Source organism: Coregonus lavaretus (genome assembly GCF_964263955.1).
Source record: "Coregonus lavaretus genome assembly, chromosome: 5".
Classification (NCBI taxonomy): Eukaryota; Metazoa; Chordata; class Actinopteri; order Salmoniformes; family Salmonidae; genus Coregonus; species Coregonus lavaretus.
Window position 1 is genome coordinate 8918117 of NC_139992.1, and position 20167 is coordinate 8938283.

General features: G+C 42.3%; 2 protein-coding genes across 2 annotated transcripts in view; both read left to right on the forward strand.

Moving 5' to 3' along the window:
- Positions 1 to 7154, forward strand: part of LOC311128881 (methyl-CpG-binding domain protein 5-like) — a 46654-nt gene extending 39500 nt beyond the window's left edge. Inside the window, exons 9-10 of the mRNA XM_084161101.1 lie at positions 2591 to 2666; positions 2831 to 7154. Coding sequence (XP_084017227.1) covers positions 2591 to 2666; positions 2831 to 2893 — 139 coding nt within the window. The 3' untranslated portion in view covers positions 2894 to 7154. The remainder of the gene's footprint in view (positions 1 to 2590; positions 2667 to 2830) is intronic.
- Positions 7155 to 7616: 462 nt separating this feature from the next.
- Positions 7617 to 16609, forward strand: LOC311128854 (enhancer of polycomb homolog 2-like). Its single transcript, XM_084161074.1, has 14 exons — positions 7617 to 8029; positions 10881 to 11040; positions 11399 to 11544; positions 11715 to 11921; positions 12266 to 12414; positions 12795 to 12930; positions 13177 to 13389; positions 13516 to 13599; positions 13795 to 13943; positions 14149 to 14474; positions 15073 to 15209; positions 15405 to 15555; positions 15746 to 16034; positions 16159 to 16609. The coding sequence occupies exons 1-14, from the start codon at positions 7877 to 7879 to the stop codon at positions 16229 to 16231; spliced, it is 2373 nt and encodes a 790-aa protein (XP_084017200.1). The 5' UTR covers positions 7617 to 7876; the 3' UTR covers positions 16232 to 16609.
- The last annotated feature ends 3558 nt before the right edge of the window (positions 16610 to 20167 follow it).

Below are 20167 nucleotides of genomic sequence, written 5' to 3' on the forward strand. Positions count from 1 at the left end.
CCCAGCTCTCTTCAGGTCATTGACCAGGTCCTGCCGTGTAGTTCTGGGCTGATCCCTCACCTTCCTCATGATCGTTGATGCCCCACGAGGTGAGATCTTGCATGGAGCCCCAGACCGAGGGTGATTGACCGTCATCTTGAACTTCTTCCATTTTCTAATAATTGCGCCAACAGTTGTTGCCTTCTCACCAAGCTGCTTGCCTATTGTCCTGTAGCCCATCCCAGCCTTGTGCAGGTCTACAATTTTATCCCTGATGTCCTTACACAGCTCTCTGGTCTTGGCCATTGTGGAGAGGTTGGAGTCTGTTTGAGTGTGTGGACAGGTGTCTTTTATACAGGTAACGAGTTCAAACAGGTGCAGTTAATACAGGTAATGAATGGAGAACAGGAGGGCTTCTTAAAGAAAAATTAATAGGTCTGTGAGAGCCGGAATTCTTACTGGTTTGTAGGTGATCAAATACTTATGTCCTGCAATAAAATGCAAATTAATTACTTAAAAATCATACAATGTGATTTTCTGGATTTTTGTTTTAGATTCCATCTCTCACAGTTGAAGTGTACCTATGATAAAAATTACAGACCTCTACATGCTTTGTAAGTAGGAAAACCTGCAAAATCGGCAGTGTATCAAATACTTGTTCTCCCCACTGTATATATATATATATATATATATATGTGTGTATGTATATATGTGTATATATATGTATATATATGTGTGTGTGTGTGTGTGTGTGTATATATATATATATATATATATATATATATATATATATATATATATATATATATATATATATATACAGTGGGGAAAAAAAGTATTTAGTCAGCCACCAATTGTGCAAGTTCTCCCACTTAAAAAGATGAGAGAGGCCTGTAATTTTCATCATAGGTACACGTCAACTATGACAGACAAATTGAGAAAAAGAAATCTAGAAAATCACATTGTAGGATTTTTTATGAATTTATTTGCAAATTATGGTGGAAAATAAGTATTTGGTCACCTACAAACAAGCAAGATTTCTGGCTCTCACAGACCTGTAACTTCTTCTTTAAGAGGCTCCTCTGTCCTCCACTTGTTACCTGTATTAATGGCACCTGTTTGAACTTGTTATCAGTATAAAAGACACCTGTTCACAACCTCAAACAGTCACACTCCAAACTCCACTATGGCGAAGACCAAAGAGCTGTCAAAGGACACCAGAAACAAAATTGTAGACCTGCACCAGGCTGGGAAGACTGAATCTGCAATAGGTAAGCAGCTTGGTTTGAAGAAATCAACTGTGGGAGCAATTATTAGGAAATGGAAGACATACAAGACCACTGATAATCTCCCTCGATCTGGGGCTCCACGCAAGATCTCACCCCGTGGGGTCAAAATGATCACAAGAACGGTGAGCAAAAATCCCAGAACCACACGGGGGGACCTAGTGAATGACCTGCAGAGAGCTGGGACCAAAGTAACAAAGCCTACCATCAGTAACACACTACGCCGCCAGGGACTCAAATCCTGCAGTGCAAGACGTGTCCCCCTGCTTAAGCCAGTACATGTCCAGGCCCGTCTGAAGTTTGCTAGAGTGCATTTGGATGATCCAGAAGAGGATTGGGAGAATGTCATATGAAACCAAAATATAACTTTTTGGTAAAAACTCAACTCGTCGTGTTTGGAGGACAAAGAATGCTGAGTTGCATCCAAAGAACACCATACCTACTGTGAAGCATGGGGGTGGAAACATCATGCTTTGGGGCTGTTTTTCTGCAAAGGGACCAGGACGACTGATCCGTGTAAAGGAAAGAATGAATGGGGCCATGTATCGTGAGATTTTGAGTGAAAACCTCCTTCCCTCAGCAAGGGCATTGAAGATGAAACGTGGCTGGGTCTTTCAGCATGACAATGATCCCAAACACACCGCCCGGGCAACGAAGGAGTGGCTTCGTACGAAGCATTTCAAGGTCCTGGAGTGGCCTAGCCAGTCTCCAGATCTCAACCCCATAGAAAATCTTTGGAGGGAGTTGAAAGTCTGTGTTGCCCAGCGACAGCCCCAAAACATCACTGCTCTAGAGGAGATCTGCATGGAGGAATGGGCCAAAATACCAGCAACAGTGTGTGACAACCTTGTGAAGACTTACAGAAAACGTTTGACCTGTGTCATTGCCAACAAAGGGTATATAACAAAGTATTGAGAAACTTTTGTTATTGACCAAATACTTATTTTCCACCATAATTTGCAAATAAATTCATAAAAAATCCTACAATGTGATTTTCTGGATTTTTTTTCCTCATTTTGTCTGTCCTAGTTGACTTGTACCTATGATGAAAATTACAGGCCTCTCTCATCTTTTTAAGTGGGAGAACTTGCACAATTGGTGGCTGACTAAATACTTTTTTTCCCCACTGTATATATATATATATATATATATATACTTTTTTTTTTACTCACACTCGCAACCCATTCAAAACCTCCTGTGACCCAAATTTGTCGCAACCCACCAGTTGAGAATTGTTGCCCTAGATGGATATGCTTTATTCTGTCCCTGGATATTGTTTTATCAGATGAGGATACAGTAATACAAATACGTTCTCTTTCTTACAGTGGGGGAAAATGGAATAACCACCTAGAAGCTGCTATACAGGAGGCTATGAGCGAGCTGGATAAGATGACAGGCAATGTGAGTACTCTGACATCTAAACATCATGGGTAGATTCATATTATTTGGTTACGTGTACTGTACGTACACACCTCTATAGACATGACCTTTGTGTGTCCAAATGTGTTTGTCTACAGTCTCTAAAGATGGTTTTCCTTTTTTTCCCCATTTCTTTGGTGCACCAGATGTCACAGAGAGACCGACAAGTCAAGACCCCTAAACCCAAGAGGAGGAAGATCTCCAGATGACAGTGAATGTGTGGATCCGTTACTTCAGTGGCCTTCTGGGTAGCGGTCCATCTAGCCAATGGGTTTCAGTGTAGCCGGTCGTGGAACTGCTACTAGTTAGCTGTGTGTGCATTAGAAGCGACCGTTGTCCACTCTGTTAAACAGCTTGGTACTTAGTCCAACTGGATTGGTGCAACGATCAGTCATCACCCCTTCCACCTTGACCACCACCATGATACTGACAGTGAAAGAAGTACAAGAAAGGATGGAGGAACCTAGCTGCAAAATAATAGCTGTGATGTAGCAGCAGCTAGCTTGTCCTTGTGGAAAATAATGAGATTCTATATATGAGGAAATTGTTGGTACAAATATTTCTGATGCATTTATTGTACAATTGACAAAGGAAAACAGTACAACGTTATATTGAGTGATTTAATTGTATATATTGTTCAGTATTATCATAGATGAGTCGATCTAATGCTCATTTTCTAATGTACCTGTCAATCTATGTTTTTATTTTGCACAAAACGGTGCGGCCAGAGATGTCTTTTTTCAAAAGAAAAGCATCATAAAGGCGTTTTCTAGAGATCTATTGAAACACGCTGTTAAGCATCAAACAATAGAAGGATTATGAACATCTGAACTTCAACAGACACTATTTTCTGGAAAGGCATACAGAGTCCCAAGAAAAGTAAACTGGAAGATTTGAAAATAGATACTGTGGGTCTATCTGAACATAGAGAGACATGCAAATACTTTCTTATGTTTTTCCTTTTTCTTCTTGTTTTTATCAATTTTATCGAAGAAAAGAAAAAGCCATCAAGGGAAGGAGTCAGAAAAAATGCCTCTAAGTTAAATTATATTTACTCCCAAAGTAAAAATGTATTTTCTCTGAATATTTTTGATACAGATTTTCTGTTATATCTGCTAAATGAGTTTAACAGTGAGTGTTTTGTGTTCATTTTAAAAAGGGTAAGTTATTGTAAAGTATAGACTAATTTGTGTGGTATACAGTTGAAGTTGGAAGTTTACATACACTTAGGCTGGAGTCATTAAAACTCGTTTTTCAACCACTCCACAAATTTCTTGTTAACAAACTATAGTTTTGGCAAGTCGGTTAGGACATCTACTTTGTGCATGACACAAGTAATTTTTCCAACAATTGTTTACAGACAGATTATTTCACTTATAATTCACTGTATCACAATTCCAGTGGGTCAAAAGTTTACATACACTAAGTTGACTGTGCCTTTAAACAGCTTGGAAAATGGCTTTAGAAGCTTCTGATAGGCTAATTGACATCATTTGTGTCAATTGGAGGTGTACCTGTGGATGTATTTCAAGGCCTACCTTCAAACTCAGTGCCTCTTTGCTTGACATCATGGGAAAATCAAAAGAAATCAGCCAAAAAATTGTAGACCTCAATAAGTCTGGTTAATCTTTGGGAGCAATTTCCAAACGCCTGAAGGTACTACGTTCATCTGTACAAACAATAGTACGCAAGTATAAACACCATGGGACCACGCAGCCGTCATATCGCTCAGGAAGGAGATGCGTTCTGTCTCCTAGAGATGAACGTACTTTGGTGCGAAAAGTGCAAATCAATCCCAGAACAACAGCAAAGGACCTTGTGAAGATGCTGGAGGAAACGGGTACAAAAGTATCTATATCAACATAACCTGAAAGGCCACTCAGCAAGGAAGAAGCCACTGCTCCAAAAACACCATAAAAAAAGCCAGACTACAGTTTGCAACTGCACATGGGGACAAAGATCGTACTTTTTGGAGAAAAGTCCTCTGGTCTGATGAAACAAAAATAGAACTGTTTGGCCATAATGACCATCGTTATGTTTGGAGGAAAAAGGTGGACGCTTGCAAGCCGAAGAACACCATCCCAGCCGTGAAGCACGGGGGTGGCAGCATCATGCTGTGGGGGTGCTTTGCTGCAGGAGGGACTGGTGCACTTCACAAAATAGATGGCATCATGAGGAAGGAAAATTATGTGCATATATTGAAGCAACATCTCAAGACATCAGTCAGGAAGTTAAAGCTTGGTCGCAAATGGGTCTTCCAAATGGACAATGACCCTAAGGACAACAAAGTCAAGGTATTGGAGTGGCCATCACAAAGCCCTGACCTCAATCCTAGCGAAAATTTGTGGGCAGAACTGAAATAGCGTGTGCGAGCAAGGAGGCCTACAAACCTGACTCAGTTACACCAGCTCTGTCGGGAGGAATGGGCGAAAATTCACCCAACTTATTGTGGGAAGCTTGTGGAGGCTACCCGAAACGTTTGACCCAAGTTAAACAATTTAAAGGCAATGTTACGAAATACTAATTGAGTGTATGTAAACTTCTGACCCACTGGGAATGTGATGAAAGAAAGAAAAGCTGAAATAAATCATTATCTCTACTATTATTCTGACATTTCACATTCTTAAAATAAAGTGGTGATCCTAACTGACCTAAAACAGGGAATTTGTACTAGGATTAAATTTCAGGAATTGTGAAAAACTGAGTTTAAATGTATTTGGCTAAGGTGTATGTAAACTTCCGACTTCAACTGTACATGCATTCTGAAACTAAGTATTCAATATCAACAGTAGTAATATATGGTTCTGTCACTAGTGTTTAATTTACAATTATGTTAATATTTAAATGGTTCAAATCATGTAATTGAGCATTGCTCTGTTTTTTGTTTTTGTTTTTTTACCCTTGAATATGTCATTTCAAGTGTCAAAATGCCTTATTGGATGGACTGCACATTTACAGGTCAGAAGAGATCAGTATTATACGCATTGGTTTCCTTTGCTCTGCAAAGCAAGTTTAAACGACCCAAGAAAGTATGAGAGTGAACTTTGATTCGAGCCTTATATCCAATACTACAACCCCCAGCTGCCAAAGCTATGCCCCATCACAGGTTGGGACTTTTACTTTATATTATTTACCTTTTTAATACTCTATTGAATAGGTGGCCTTAATTTTGTTGATTTTCATTGTTTGTGTTGCTTTTGTACTTATTATTATTTATGAATCCCATATTTATTTGTAGATATACAGTGGTTACTTAGCAATAATACTAAGAGTTGTACACTCTGAAAAGCCTTTATAGTATTATATATTTTTCTCCTAAAACAAATGAACAGCCTATATATGGATAAATATTCAGTCGGTGGTTTCTAAATATGAATTTATATATTTGTGTTTATTTATGAAGTGTACATTTTTGGACACTCGTATGTGCATATAGTGTTCTTATTTTCTTACTCGTGTCAAAACTGAGTATATACCCATGGACTGAAGACATTTTTAAATGTTTATATTAAATGAGTGAACTTCATTTTCTGTACTCTATACCCTGACTCAGGAGGGGCACCTTCTGATTTGATCAGTCTTGTGAAAATCTGAAATTGTAAAACTAAGAAATGTTCTTGGTAAGTTTGTAAAAAAAAAAAAAATTGTATTTAAAATACAATATCAAGTAATCTGTATTCAATCCTAACAGAACGACAGGACATCCTAAAATGTAATAGCTAGGTTACCAAGTGTTAATACGAGCGTCATCAACATTATATCCATCTTGTTTATAATGATTTAATATTGCACTCTTATTCCTAAAATATGAAGAGCTCAACACTAGTCCATGGACTAAGTAAATCATCTTATATTTTGAACTGTTGTATTCCGTTTCAAAATACTTGGCCTAATACTAGGCCTATTTATCATGAAAGTTTTATGAGTTACATTGCGAAAAAATTATTTAGGTCTTCCATTTTCAACTTTTTGTCTGTTGCAATGATCTTGAGTGATTGTTAATATGGAATAAATGTTTTGCCGTCCTATAAAAAATATATATTTATCGTTTGAATTAGCTATTTATTTAATATTTTAAATATCTTTATTTCAGAACATATGGTATAAGCCAAGTGGCCCACATTGGTTTTATGGTTTTACAGTGTGAAAATATTTTCATTTTAAGTCATTTGGCATTTTAACAGTCACATTATTATTATTATTACATAATATGGCACCAATGTCGAAATAGCTTTTGTACTTGAGGTTCTTATAGTTTTTAATACATCTTTCTGCAAACATAACAGCTGTAGCATTTCCCCTTTCTGTTTCTCCAGCAGACGTTTTTTCAATTTAAAAAAAGTGTGCCTGAAATTATAGGCAGTGAAAGGTGGCTATTATGCTTTGTTCAAAATCTTTCCATTGTGTTTGTTCCAAAGGGATGTACAAATTTGACAAAGTATTGCATTCGTTTTGCAATAAAATGTATTCTATCAACTGTGGTTTGTCATTTTATAGTCTCTTCCAGTCCATGTATCAGATTTTCTCCTTCAAACTACTAACTACAACCCACCTACCCTAATTCACTGCAAATCCAAACACATCTGTGTTTTATATTGCCAGTGCAAGTTAAAGGCAAAATATATTTTATTATATGTTGTATCTACAAGGACACTTAAGTGATCTGTAAATTGTTCAACGACCCTCTCTACAACCTTTGAAAATGTTATTGATCATACTGGGCTGAGTGTTTGGGATAAGTGAACAATCCCCATGTTATACGTTTTTCCAACACAACTGAAAAGTAATACTTAACTAGGCAAAATGTATAAGTGTGGTGTTTGCGTGCATAGACATTAAAACCAGGTTACACGCTTTCTTCATGCATGTTGTATGAGATGCGCGCGCAACACCAGGGCCCATGTTTTTCGGATGTGTCGCGCTGGCTGTCGGGATTGTTCAGGCGCTGTGGACATGTCCGCCATGTTTCCCATGGCACTGGGAGAGAATCACCCGAGAAAAATAGCTTCTAAATCCAGTTGAACTCGACCAGAAATGGCTTTTCGCACTGGATTTCGACCGAATGGGAACCAATGAATCCTACTATTGTGGAAACAACAGAGTCCCTTGTGGATTTATACCGAGTTTTTGAGCGAATTCTGGCGGGATACATGTTTTCTTCGCATTCAATGTGATTGCGAAAGGGGCCAACAATGAGTAAACTATCGTTCCGAGCGCGAGCGCTAGACGCCGCCAAACCTCTCCCCATATACCGCAACAAAGACCTTCCGGACCTAAATGACTGCGTTTCGATCAACCGGGCTGTGCCACAGATGCCTACGGGGATGGAAAAAGAAGAAGAATCGGTAAGAAAACGTTTTAATATTGAGATATCTTTAAAAAATATTTCAGGTGTACAGCAGGGCGATTGTATTCTTGATGCGTTTACGCAACGTTTTGTGCGTACGTAGTTCTTTGTCTATGCTGAGAGTCCTTCATTTCACGCTCTTTGCGTAGTAAATCGTGGTCTTTACGCAAATATATACTCAAATAGCGTAAAGAACGAGTTTTTTGTATGATTGGTAGCGCTTTCTTCGACTAGTGACGTGAATGATTTTACGTACATTTTCTTGGATGTGATTGATAATAAACAGGCGTGCGTTGTCGTAACACAAGTTAGCGAAGCTAACATTAGCTAACTAACTTGCAATGAGGTTCTTATCCAACTGTATATACGTCTGAAGTAGGTAACTAAAGAAAGTAACTAAAGTAGTGGTTGGCTAACGGTTTGTTAACTTAGGTTCTCATTCATTGGCCTCAAGCTAGCTGTCTTTTTAATAAGAAAGTAACTAACAGGAGATGTGTGGGTGGCAAATGGCTATGAAGGCGCCATAAAATAACCATGACACACTTGTAGACTAGTAGTGTAGCTAGCTACTTCTGTCTTTGATCGGTATTCTTGTTACATCAGTGAAGATGTAGTATTGCCTGCAGTCAAACAGCAATGAAAGGAGTCCTACACCTTTCAAGTTGTTGCATGAGGTTTCATCACCATGCTGGTTTGACAGTGAGGTTTCATCACCTGTTGGTTTGCCTGTGCAGCTGTGACGCCTATGAACCCAGGCCATACAGAGTGTTATTTGCAGACAAAACCGTCTTGTCTGCTCACCGTTTGTACATTATATGAAAGGCAGCCCCTTGCAGTCATGATATACAAACATGCAAATGTAAACATGGGAGTAAAAAAAGGTTATTTACAATCGCATCATTGTCTTTCGCTCCCTTACTCACTGTCTCTGGTTCCCTCTCTCTCTCTTCCTCTGTAACCTGCCTAAGATAACCTGCCTATTTATTTTATTTATTTTTATTTTACCTTTTATTTAACTAGGCAAGTCAGTTAAGAACAAATTCAATGACGGCCTACACCGGCCAAATCCGGACGACGCTGGGCCAATTGTGCGCCGCCCTATGGGACGCCCAATCACGGCCGGTTGTGATACAGCCTGGAATCGAACCAGGGAGTCTGTAGTGACGCCTCATGCCTAAATGACTACCGACCTGTAGCACTGACGTCTGTAGCCATGAAGTGCTTTGAAAGGCTGGTCATGGCTCACATCAACACCATTATCCCAGAAACCCTAGACCCACTCCAATTTGCATACCGCCCCAACAGACCACAGATGATGCAATCTCTATTGCACTCCACACTGCCCTTTCCCACCTGGACAAGAGGAACACCTACGTGAGAATGCTATTCATTGACTACAGCTCAGCATTCAACACCATAGTGCCCTCAAAGCTCATCACTAAGCTACGGATCCTGGGACTAAACACCTCCCTCTGCAACTGGATCCTGGATTTTCTGATGGGCCGCCCCCAGGTGGTAAGGGTAGGTAACAACACATCTGCCACACTGATCCAACACGGGGGCCCCTCAGGGGTGCGTGCTCAGTCCCCTCCTGTACTCCCTGTTCACCCATGACTGCATTGCCAGGCACGACTCCAACACCATCATTAAGTTTGCCGACGACACAACAGTGGTAGGCCTGATCACCGACAACGATGAGACAGCCTATAGGGAGGAGGTCAGAGACCTGGCCGTCTGGTGCCAGGATAACAACCTCTCCCTCAACGTGACCAAGACAAAGGAGATGATTGTGGACTGCAGGAAAAAAAAGAGGACTGAGCACGCCCCCATTCTCATAGACGGGCCTGTAGTGGAACAGGTTGAGAGCTTCAAGTTCCTTGGTGTCCACATCACCAACAAACTATCATGGTCCAAACACACCAAGACAGTCGTGAAGAGGGCACGACAAAGCCTATTCCCCCCCAGGAGACTGAAAAGATTTGGCATGGGTCCTCAGATCCTTAAAAAATTATACAGCTGCACCATCGAGAGCATCCTGACTGGTTGCATCACCGCCTGGTAGTGCGTACGGCCCAGTACATCACTGGGGCCAAGCTTCCTGCCATCCAGGACCTCTATACCAGGCGGTGTCAGAGGAAGGCCCTCAAAATTGTCAAAGACTCCAGCCACCCTAGTCATAGACTGTTCTCTCTGCTTCCGCACGGCAAGCGGTACCGGAGTGTCAAGTCTAGGTCCAAAAGACTTCTCAACAGCTTCTACCCCCAAGCCATAAGACTCCTGAACAGCTAATGACTACCCGGACTATTTGCACTGCCCCCCCACCCCATCTTTTTACGCTGCTGCTACTCTGTTAATTATTTATGAATAGTCACTTTAACTATACCCACGTACATATTACTTCAACTACCTCAACTAGCCGGTGCCCCCGCACATTGACTCTGCACCGGTACCCCCCCTGTATGTATAGCCTCCCTACTGTTATTTTATTTTACCTCTGCTCTTTTTTTCTTTAAACTTTTTTGTTGTTTTATTTTACTTTTTAATAAAAATAAATAAATGCACTGTTGGTTAAGGGCTGTAAGTAAGCATTTCACTGTAATGTCTGCACCTGTTGTATTCGGCGCATGTGGCCAATAAAATTTGATTTGATTTGTCTCTCGCTTTCTGTCTGAATTGTGCCAATATAGGGTTTCACAAAAGCTTTTGTGGAGCGACAGGTAACGGTGCTTCAAGGGGCACTGTTTTCGATGTGTGCGGAGGGTCCCTGGTTCAAGCCCAGGTAGGGGCGAGGAGAGGGACGGAAGCAACACGGTTACAAAACTTTTAACATCTTTCTCTCCCTCTCTCAGGAGCACCATCTCCAGAGGGCCATCTCTGCTCAGTCGGTTTTCAGGGAGAAGAAGGAGAACATGGTCATCCCGGTGCCTGAGGCGGAAAGCAACATCACTTACTACGACCGCCTCTACAAAGGAGAGCTCAGGATCCCCAAACAACTCTTCCACATCCAGCGTCAGTATCATTTTCTTGGAACCAGCCTCTGTAGGCTAGACTCCCTCCCATCCAACTCTCACACATGCATATTCACTCAGAGGACAAATGTCGACAAGCTATCAAATAGTTTCTGAAATGTTGCGTGCCAAATCTGAATAGGGACTCTTTGACCAGCTAGCTAGCACATCTTTGGCTGTCTGTCTTTTAGCCAAGGTTATAGAGCAATTGATGTCAGTTGTTACCACATCACTTTCACAAGATGAAATCTGTCCAGCAGCCGACCAACTGTAATCAGTTAAAGAGGCCCTACACTCTTGCATTTGCACCAAGAAGGCCTTTGCTGACTTCACCTTATCCTCTCTTCCTCTTCTCACAGCCCTGGGTCTGGACAATGAGCAGCCAGACTATGACATGGACTCAGAGGATGAGACCCTCCTCAACAGACTCAACCGCAAGATGGAGATCAAACCCATACAGTTTGAGACCATGGTGGACAGGTTGGAGAAAGCCAGCGCAAACCAGGTAACATAACACCCTCCGTCTGGACCAGCAGCAATTGTGTTATCAAAAAAGGTTCTCTGTGTTAATAGAAGATTGACCTGGGTGTAATGTTGCTTGAAGAGGCTTCGCTCTGGAAAATAATCAAGGGAAACGTTGTAATAAACTAAACTTCCATCTCTGTCTGCTCACAGCTGGTCACTATCACAGAGGCCAAGCTGCTGCTGAACGAGGATGACTACCTCCTGAAGTCAGTGTACGACTACTGGGTGAGGAAGAGGAAGAACTGCCGGGGCCCGTCGCTCATCCCCCTCATCAGGTCTGAGAAGAGGGATGGCTCCACCAACAACGACGCCTACGTGGCCTTCAGACGACGCACAGAGAAGATGCAGACCAGGAAGGTGTCTCCTCACACTTAGATTATATGGAGTTTCAGTATCAAGCAATAATTTGCTGCTCGTTCAGTCTGTGATGACCTTCCATCATAGCAACTCGCATTGCAAAGGAAAACGTTAAAACATTGTTTCTATTCTATCAAGGCTTGGAGCCTCGCACAATTTAATTAATATTTGAATGATGTTGCAAGTGATTTGTTTCATGTTAGCTACAGTATGTTGTCGCCCCTGTAATGTGCTCTCCAAACATTTTCATGTCTCTCTGTACCCTTAATCAGTCAGGACCCCTGTGTAGGCTTGATGATCCTGAGGGTTAGTGTAGTTGTTTGACCGTGTCTCTCAATGTTCAGAACCGTAAGAATGACGAGGCGTCCTATGAGAAGATGTTGAAGCTGAGGAGGGAGTTCAGCCGGACGGTCACCATCCTGGAGATGATCAAGAGGAGGGAGAAGAGCAAGAGAGAGCTGCTGCACCTCACCCTGGAGGTGGTGGAGAAAAGGTGAGCCTTAAAACCGTTGGAGGGGGGTGTTGTGAGATTGTAGTCTGTGCCTTATTGGTGCCCTGTTTCTCACAATGCGCGTGTGACTGTAGCCCGTGTCCTGTTAGTGGTGCATGGTGTAGCCCAGCAGGGCTTCCTGGGTCAGAGCAGGCTACAGCTCATGCTGAGTGGTCATTGCAGTTCTCACGTCGTTTCTAACACTAACACACTACTAGTCCCGGTGCTAAAAGAGAACAGCTTTTCTCAGCCTGTTCTTACATGTTGATGGTGAATACTGTCAGTCAATATGAATGATGGTGAAGTTACTGCTGGCTTTTTATTTTATCTGTCGTATATTGAATTAATGTTTTCTTTATTATTTATCTGTTGTTTCCATGTAGATATCAGATGGGTGACTTTACGGGTGAAGTCCTCAGTGAGGTGACGGCCCCTCTGGCTGAGAAGCCCGTCTACACTGCTCCAATCACTCTAACCAACGGGAACCGCCATAACCATAAAGCTGAGATCAAAATCAAGGTAATATTAGGGCTTCTATCAACCATAACATTACCTCTTTTGTTTTACCTGGGGGTTTTACATTTGACAATCAAGCAGTTCAGAATAGGGAATGCTGTAGGATGAACCTGCAGCACACTGATTACATTTCAAGAAATGGAGTGCAGCAATGAACTCTTCTCACTCTGATCATTTGACTATGAAGAAATCTTGTCTGTCCGGCTCTGACACTTAACGACCTCTAACTCCACTGTCTTTCTCTTTCAGACGCACAAGTCAGGCTGTCTCCAGCACCATGGGTACCACCACGTCTCGGTGAAGGACGAGGATCCCTTTGACTTTATCAGACCAAAGAAGAAGTACACCAGGCGGGAACCCCTGTGCCGCCCCGGCAGGCCCGCCAAGCGCCAGCACATCGTCAACAAGGCCGATATCAAACAGTATGACTTCCACAGCTCTGGAGAGGAGGACTACCCACTGGTCAGTACCTCTGAGAACAGGGCCCTGATGATGACAATATCATAATGAAGAAGTTAATATGTTATGTAGCATTATGTTTGTGTGCAAGTGTGTATTTTATAGTGTTGGTTTTGTCTTCTCCTTCAGTCTCCCCCATCAGAACCGGACGAGGAAAATGATCCAGATGGAACGTTTGCCTTCAGAAGGAAAGCAGGATGCCATTACCTCGCTGTGAGTCTCGCTGCAATCACAAGTGCAATTAAAGTATATTCTCTCACATTCATTTGCAATTCCACACATTATTAGTATCAGTGGTAATATTGTGGTATTGGGTCTAGTCTGTGGGTAAGATGGTATTTGGTCCTGTCTGTATGACACTGGTAGCTAGCCTAAACGAGTAACTGTTTCCTTTGCCTGTCTCTGCAGCCCTGTGTGGACCAGAGCTCTGGGCTCCTGTGGGATCACCCTGAGTTGGCAGGGCTGGATGCTCTGCGGCATCGTCAGTCCCTCACCGCTCTCTCTGTACCCCAACGCTGTGTGGGACTGGCCCGCAGGAGGGTGGGCCGAGGTGGCAGGTACGTCACAGCATACCTCTCTCACTCTGCCGTCCATTTGTTCTCTTGTGAAATATTTGACTTGGCTGTCTTCTGTTCAGATGGTTGTGTTATAGGTTAGGTATATTGTAGGTTATGTTTTTATCGTGACTTTGATTTAAGTCTATTGATAAATGTTAACTCGCATTATGATTTATCAGAATGAATGTTTGTCTTCTTCTCTCAGGGTCCTGTTGGATCGGGCGTCATCAGACCTGGACGGAGTATTGAAGCAGCTAGACTCAGCAGTCTTCAGCTCCTCCTTCCCCAGGGGCCTGTCTGCGGCTCCAGAGTTCTCTGATCCCCAGGTCCCCTCACAGAACCACAGAACTATGCCTGGCTCTGCCTCCTCGCTGGCAGACATCCTGAGCAACATCCAGGCCCTGAGGTGGCGCTGTTTCAGACCTAGGCCCACACAGTGTGACGGCAGTGGGGAAGGGAGGACGGGTAGACCTTCCATGGACAACAGGTTGTCTGGGGGGCTGTTTGTCCACACCAAGAACAGTGGCTCAGGTGAGCTCATCCTCAACACTGTAGTGAAAGTCCATCTTCCACTTTCCAAGCCACTACCAAACATAATTTAACTGTATACAGTTTCTATCTTGGCTATATTGTGATAGTACTGCTTGTGGAACACATTTGTTTTTTCTGTTGTTAGTTTTCACATTGTGGCTTTGTTTTCCCATGTCAGCCCCCCTGGTCTTCCTCACATTTCTCTTCAGAAACTGTTCTCAGAACTGCCAGGAAGGGTTGATTCACAACTCCCAGTCAGAAATGATTTGTTCAGGGAAGTGGAAAGACTGCCACTGAACATGAGTAACTTAAATTGTTAGGGGCTTGCATATTGAGGAACTGGCCTCTCTCCTGACATGGTGTGCAATTTCCTTGACCGCTTCTCTATGACCCCTAGTGTTAAGGAGTGGCACCGCAGGCAGTCTTCATCTCCTCGCCATATCCTACCTCCCTTCAAGGATGCACTATTACAATTTCCAATCTGCTTGTCTTCCCTCCCTCTTTGCTATGTACTCCACCTTAGTATATGTATTCGTCTCTCTTTTATCTCTGTCGTTCCCTCTCTGATGGCCTTTCCCTTGATCTCCTGTATCGGCAGGTGGCATCACAGAGGAGCAGTACCAGACTCATCAGCAGGCTCTGGCCCAGATGCAGAAACAGCAGCTGGCTCAACTGCAGCTGAAAGCTCCTCCTCCCCAGCAGCATTTCTCACTGCCTGAGCGACAACACACACAGGTACACACACTGTCTTTCACCCCTTCAAAGAGAACTATATACACAGCATTCCTAATGGCTTCAGTCCAGTCGGTGGGGCAGAATGCATCTTCATTTCCATTAATATGTTGATAGTCTTCAAACAGCTCCGCGTATGTTTCGATGACTGCTATGGCAGTGTTACGTTCTGTAGACTGTCATTATATTGTGTTGTAGACTGCTGGCTCCACTGACTGCATCATATCAAAGACTCTGGACTCGGCCAGCGCCCATTTTGCTGCGTCAGCTGTGATCAGTGCTCCAGGCCAGGTCAACAATGAGAACAAACCAGACAACACCAGCGTCAACGGGGTCGTCCAGCCTTCAGGTCCTCTTCAGAATATATCATACATTTTAATATGGACTACTCTCAGATATTATTTTGTTGTTGGGTTCCGTAGTGGAATTGAGTCATTGCTAAACGACCAGCCCACCTCATTAATTGACATTTAAGATATGTGCTTATTCAGGGAATAGGCCTACTCTGGTTTGACGGTGTCATATCACCTCTCCTGCAGGGACCTCCAGACCTCCTCACTCCACCAGCACATCCCAGGGCGGCACAGGGTTGGACAGGTCAGGTCGGACCACGTCCTGCGGCGGCCCTCTGCTCCCTGCTTCCCACTCCACCACTCCCCAGTCTCTGCCCAACCACTGGGGCCACGGCAGCGCTGTCTCCCCTGCCCATCACCACCACAACTCCCGGCCCTCGGCCCCCTCGCCGTCTGCCTTGAAGCTGGCCACCATGGCCGCAAGCAGCCTGGACCGCGTGCCCAAGGTGACGCCCGCCATCGGCAGCATGGCCAGGTAAGACCTTTAATTTCTTGTTCTTTCATTTAGAATGGCTGATATACATAACTTTTAATTTTCCAGGCAAACTAATTTGCTTTGTATTTGAATAATGAATGACTATGTTTCTTCTTTTTTTCAGGGATAATCACGAACCTGAGAGACTTGCGTTGAACGGTATATCAGAGACCACAGTACCAATGGAGGTGACATAACCCGCTCCCTTCCTCCTCCCCTTATCCCCGTTCTGCGCAGACCGGTGAATGTGACAAACTGACTCGCCTCCGCTAGGAAGAATGCAAGCCCCAGCCACCAGAGGGCAAGCATATACAAGGACCTATACAGAATCGAGCATATCAAAATATTATAACAAATTTGTCTATTATAAATGTACATTTTGTAAATTGGGAATATCACTAACTTGTAAAATAGTATATTTGTATCATTAGTATGTTTATTTTTTTCTGTTACTTGAATTCTAGCGAATTTGTCATCATGCTTTTGCACTTGAAAATGCAAACAAAATAGTACATGTAAAAAAGCAAAAATAAAACGTTTGTGTTGGGATCATGAGCATGAACCACAGATCCTGTATCACTCGTTTTCACTATTTATTTTGCAATGTTTACATTTTTGTATCTCTAAAGAGGAAACGAATCCGCAAAATGTGGACATCGATGTTGCTAGCATATTTTATTCTTGTGCTTTTTTTCTGAAGATGGAAAAATTATCCAGATTTTTTTATTTGGTTTCACAAATTGAATAGATATGGTCTTTTTGTAAGTAACGTTAGATTAGTAATGGTATTTTCCCCTTCAGACAATTATTTTCTGTTACTTTGTCAGTTGTAACAGGAATTTGTCTTTTTAATTTTTTTTTCTTTTTTTTCTTTTTTCATTCGATGCAGAATTTTTCAAAAACAGTGAAGAAATCTTACAAATGTGCCATTCGCGATACGAACCTATTTATTTAAATTGACGTTGAAATGACAAATAAATAAATGCATCATATAATCTATCTGCAGATGTAAAGCAGGAAAACATATTATTATTATTTATTATTATTAAAACATTTTTTTTTTTTTAAATAATATATTTGTCTTTTTAAACGGGTAGGGAGTCAATGAACAGTACATAGGAATCTTACCATTCTATCTGTAATGTATTGCGCTGTATAATCGTGCAGGTGACTTGGCAACTCTGTTGAACGACTACCCCTTTGGATTGGGGGGTGCACATCAATATTTTTGGGATTTTTTCTTTTTTTCCCCTTGGTGAAGGGGCAAGAAACATGTTGAAACGATGTCTGATGGTCAGTGCTTGACCTCTCCTGTAGATTAGTATAGTTGATGTAGTGATTCCTGTACAGGTATTAGAAATATGTTTAGGTAATAATTATTATCTAGTGTTCATGCACTATTTCTTCAGACATACGTGTTTCCCTGTTACTTGTTCTTGGAGGGTTTCGGAAAAAATGCTGGGAAATAAACATATCTATTCATATCAGTATACTAACTCTTTCCTCTTGTTTGCCATTTCTTCACCAAAGTGAGTTATGTATTTAGCCTTAAGTGAAGTTTTACTTGTGTCTCAAGAAAGTGATTGTATGCTACATCTGTTGCTATGTTTTAGTCTTCAGAATATTGTATACTGTGCTTAGTAGTTATCCTTCACTGTAGTCTGAAATGTATTCAGAACAAGATCAATAGTGAGGTTTAAGTTATGTGGTGTAGGCCAACTAAAGACAAATGGACCAGCCTGGTCTCATAGACTAGACGTAACATAGTAAAGGTGAATTCTGGATACTCAAATTAGTATATGTTACGTTTGGTACAGTGGGGAAAAAAAGTATTTAGTCAGCCACCAATTGTGCAAGTTCTCCCACTTAAAAAGATGAGAGGCCTGTAATTTTCATCATAGGTACACGTCAACTATGACAGACAAAATGAGGAGAAAAATCCAGAAAATCACATTTTAGGATTTTTAATGAATTTATTTGCAAATTATGGTGGAAAATAAGTATTTGGTCAATAACAAAAGTTTCTCAATACTTTGTTATATACCCTTTGTTGGCAATGACACAGGTCAAACGTTTTCTGTAAGTCTTCACAAGGTTTTCACACACTGTTGCTGGTATTTTGGCCCATTCCTCCATGCGGATCTCCTCTAGAGCAGCAAAGCATGATGTTTCCACCCCCATGCTTCACAGTAGGTATGGTGTTCTTTGGATGCAACTCAGCATTCTTTGTCCTCCAAACACGACAAGTTGAGCTTTTACCAAAAAGTTATATTTTGGTTTCATCTGACCATATGACATTCTCCCAATCCTCTTCTGGATCATCCAAATGCACTCTAGCAAACTTCAGACGGGCCTGGACATGTACTGGCTTAAGCAGGGGGACACGTCTGGCACTGCAGGATTTGAGTCCCTGGCGGCCTAGTGTGTTACTGATGGTAGGCTTTGTTACTTTGGTCCCAGCTCTCTGCAGGTCATTCACTAGGTCCCCCCGTGTGGTTCTGGGATTTTTGCTCACCGTTCTTGTGATCATTTTGACCCCACAGGGTGAGATCTTGCGTGGAGCCCCAGATCGAGGGAGATTATCAGTGGTCTTGTATGTCTTCCATTTCCTAATAATTGCTCCCACAGTTGATTTCTTCAAACCAAGCTGCTTACCTATTGCACATTCAGTCTTCCCAGCCTGGTGCAGGTCTACAATTTTGTTTCTGATGTCCTTTGACAGCTCGTTGGTCTTGGCCATAGTGGAGTTTGGAGTGTGACTGTGAGGTTGTGGACAGGTGTCTTTTATACTGATAAGTTCAAACAGGTGCCATTAATACAGGTAACGAGTGGAGGACAGAGGAGCCTCTTAAAGAAGAAGTTACAGGTCTGTGAGAGCCAGAAATCTTGCTTGTTTGTAGGTGACCAAATACTTATTTTCCACCATAATTTGCAAATAAATTCATTAAAATCCTACAATGTGAATTTCTGGGGGAAAAAATCTCAATTTGTCTGTCATAGTTGATGTGTACCTATGATGAAATTACAGGCCTCTCTCATCTTTTTAAGTGGGAGAACTTGCACAATTGGTGGCTGACTAAATACTTTCCCCCCCCCACCGTATGTTTACATAAGACAAGGTTACTTGAGGCAAAAAACGAAATTAGGGTGGTTGGTCGGGTGTACAATTCTAATATCTAGCAACCAAAAGGTTGCGTGTTTGAATATCATCATGGACAATTACAGCTAATTAGCAACTTTGCAACGACTTTTAGCTACTTTGCAACTACTTAGCAGGTTAGCTAACCCTTCCCCTAACCTTAACCCTTTAACTTAACCTTAAACCCTAACCCAGCTATTTTACGTCTATGAGCCCAGGCTGCCAGGTTGAATGGACCCATCACCATCATTGGGAACATCAGAGGCCCCCTCATTCATAGGAAACCCACTAGAGGGAAGCATTGGGTTGAGTGATTAGCTTTCAAAGGATCATAACAGTCTAATGAAAAGCATGAGCTGGCGCACACTCAGAGAAAAGTATTTATTGTAGAGGTGCTGATTAAGGGCAAATAAATTGCAAGCTATAAAAAAGTCGCACACTATATATATTAATTACTGGGTAGAACACCAACGTTTCGGCATCACTGTGCCTTCAAGGATCATATTGGACCATCAATTTTTGGATGGTCTCGGGGCTGTGCTTTGTCAAGTGCCTGAAGGTGAAGATAAAGCAAGGCCCATAGCATTCTCGAGCAAGACCCTGAGTAAGTCGCAGAGAAGGTATCCGGCACACAGACTTGAATTTCTAGCACTGAAATGGAGCGTGTGTGAGAACTCCAGTCACTGGCTTAAGGGGCACGAGTTCACTGTCTGGACAGATAGTAACCCGTTAACGTACATCATGACAAAACCCAAGATGAATGCTTGCGAGCAAATATGGGTTGCCAAGCTTGCACCATACAACTTCGATTTGAAGCGTTTCCCAGGCGGCAAGAATACAGTAGCAGATGCACTGAGCCGCGACCCCTTTGCAGTGACTGTCGTGCAGAGACTGATGAGGGAGTCCTACCTAGCACTTCTGTCTGAGGCTGTTGGGACGCTGAATGATGATGTCCAAGATGCCTTCCGGTGGGCTTCTTATCCCCAGGAGATAA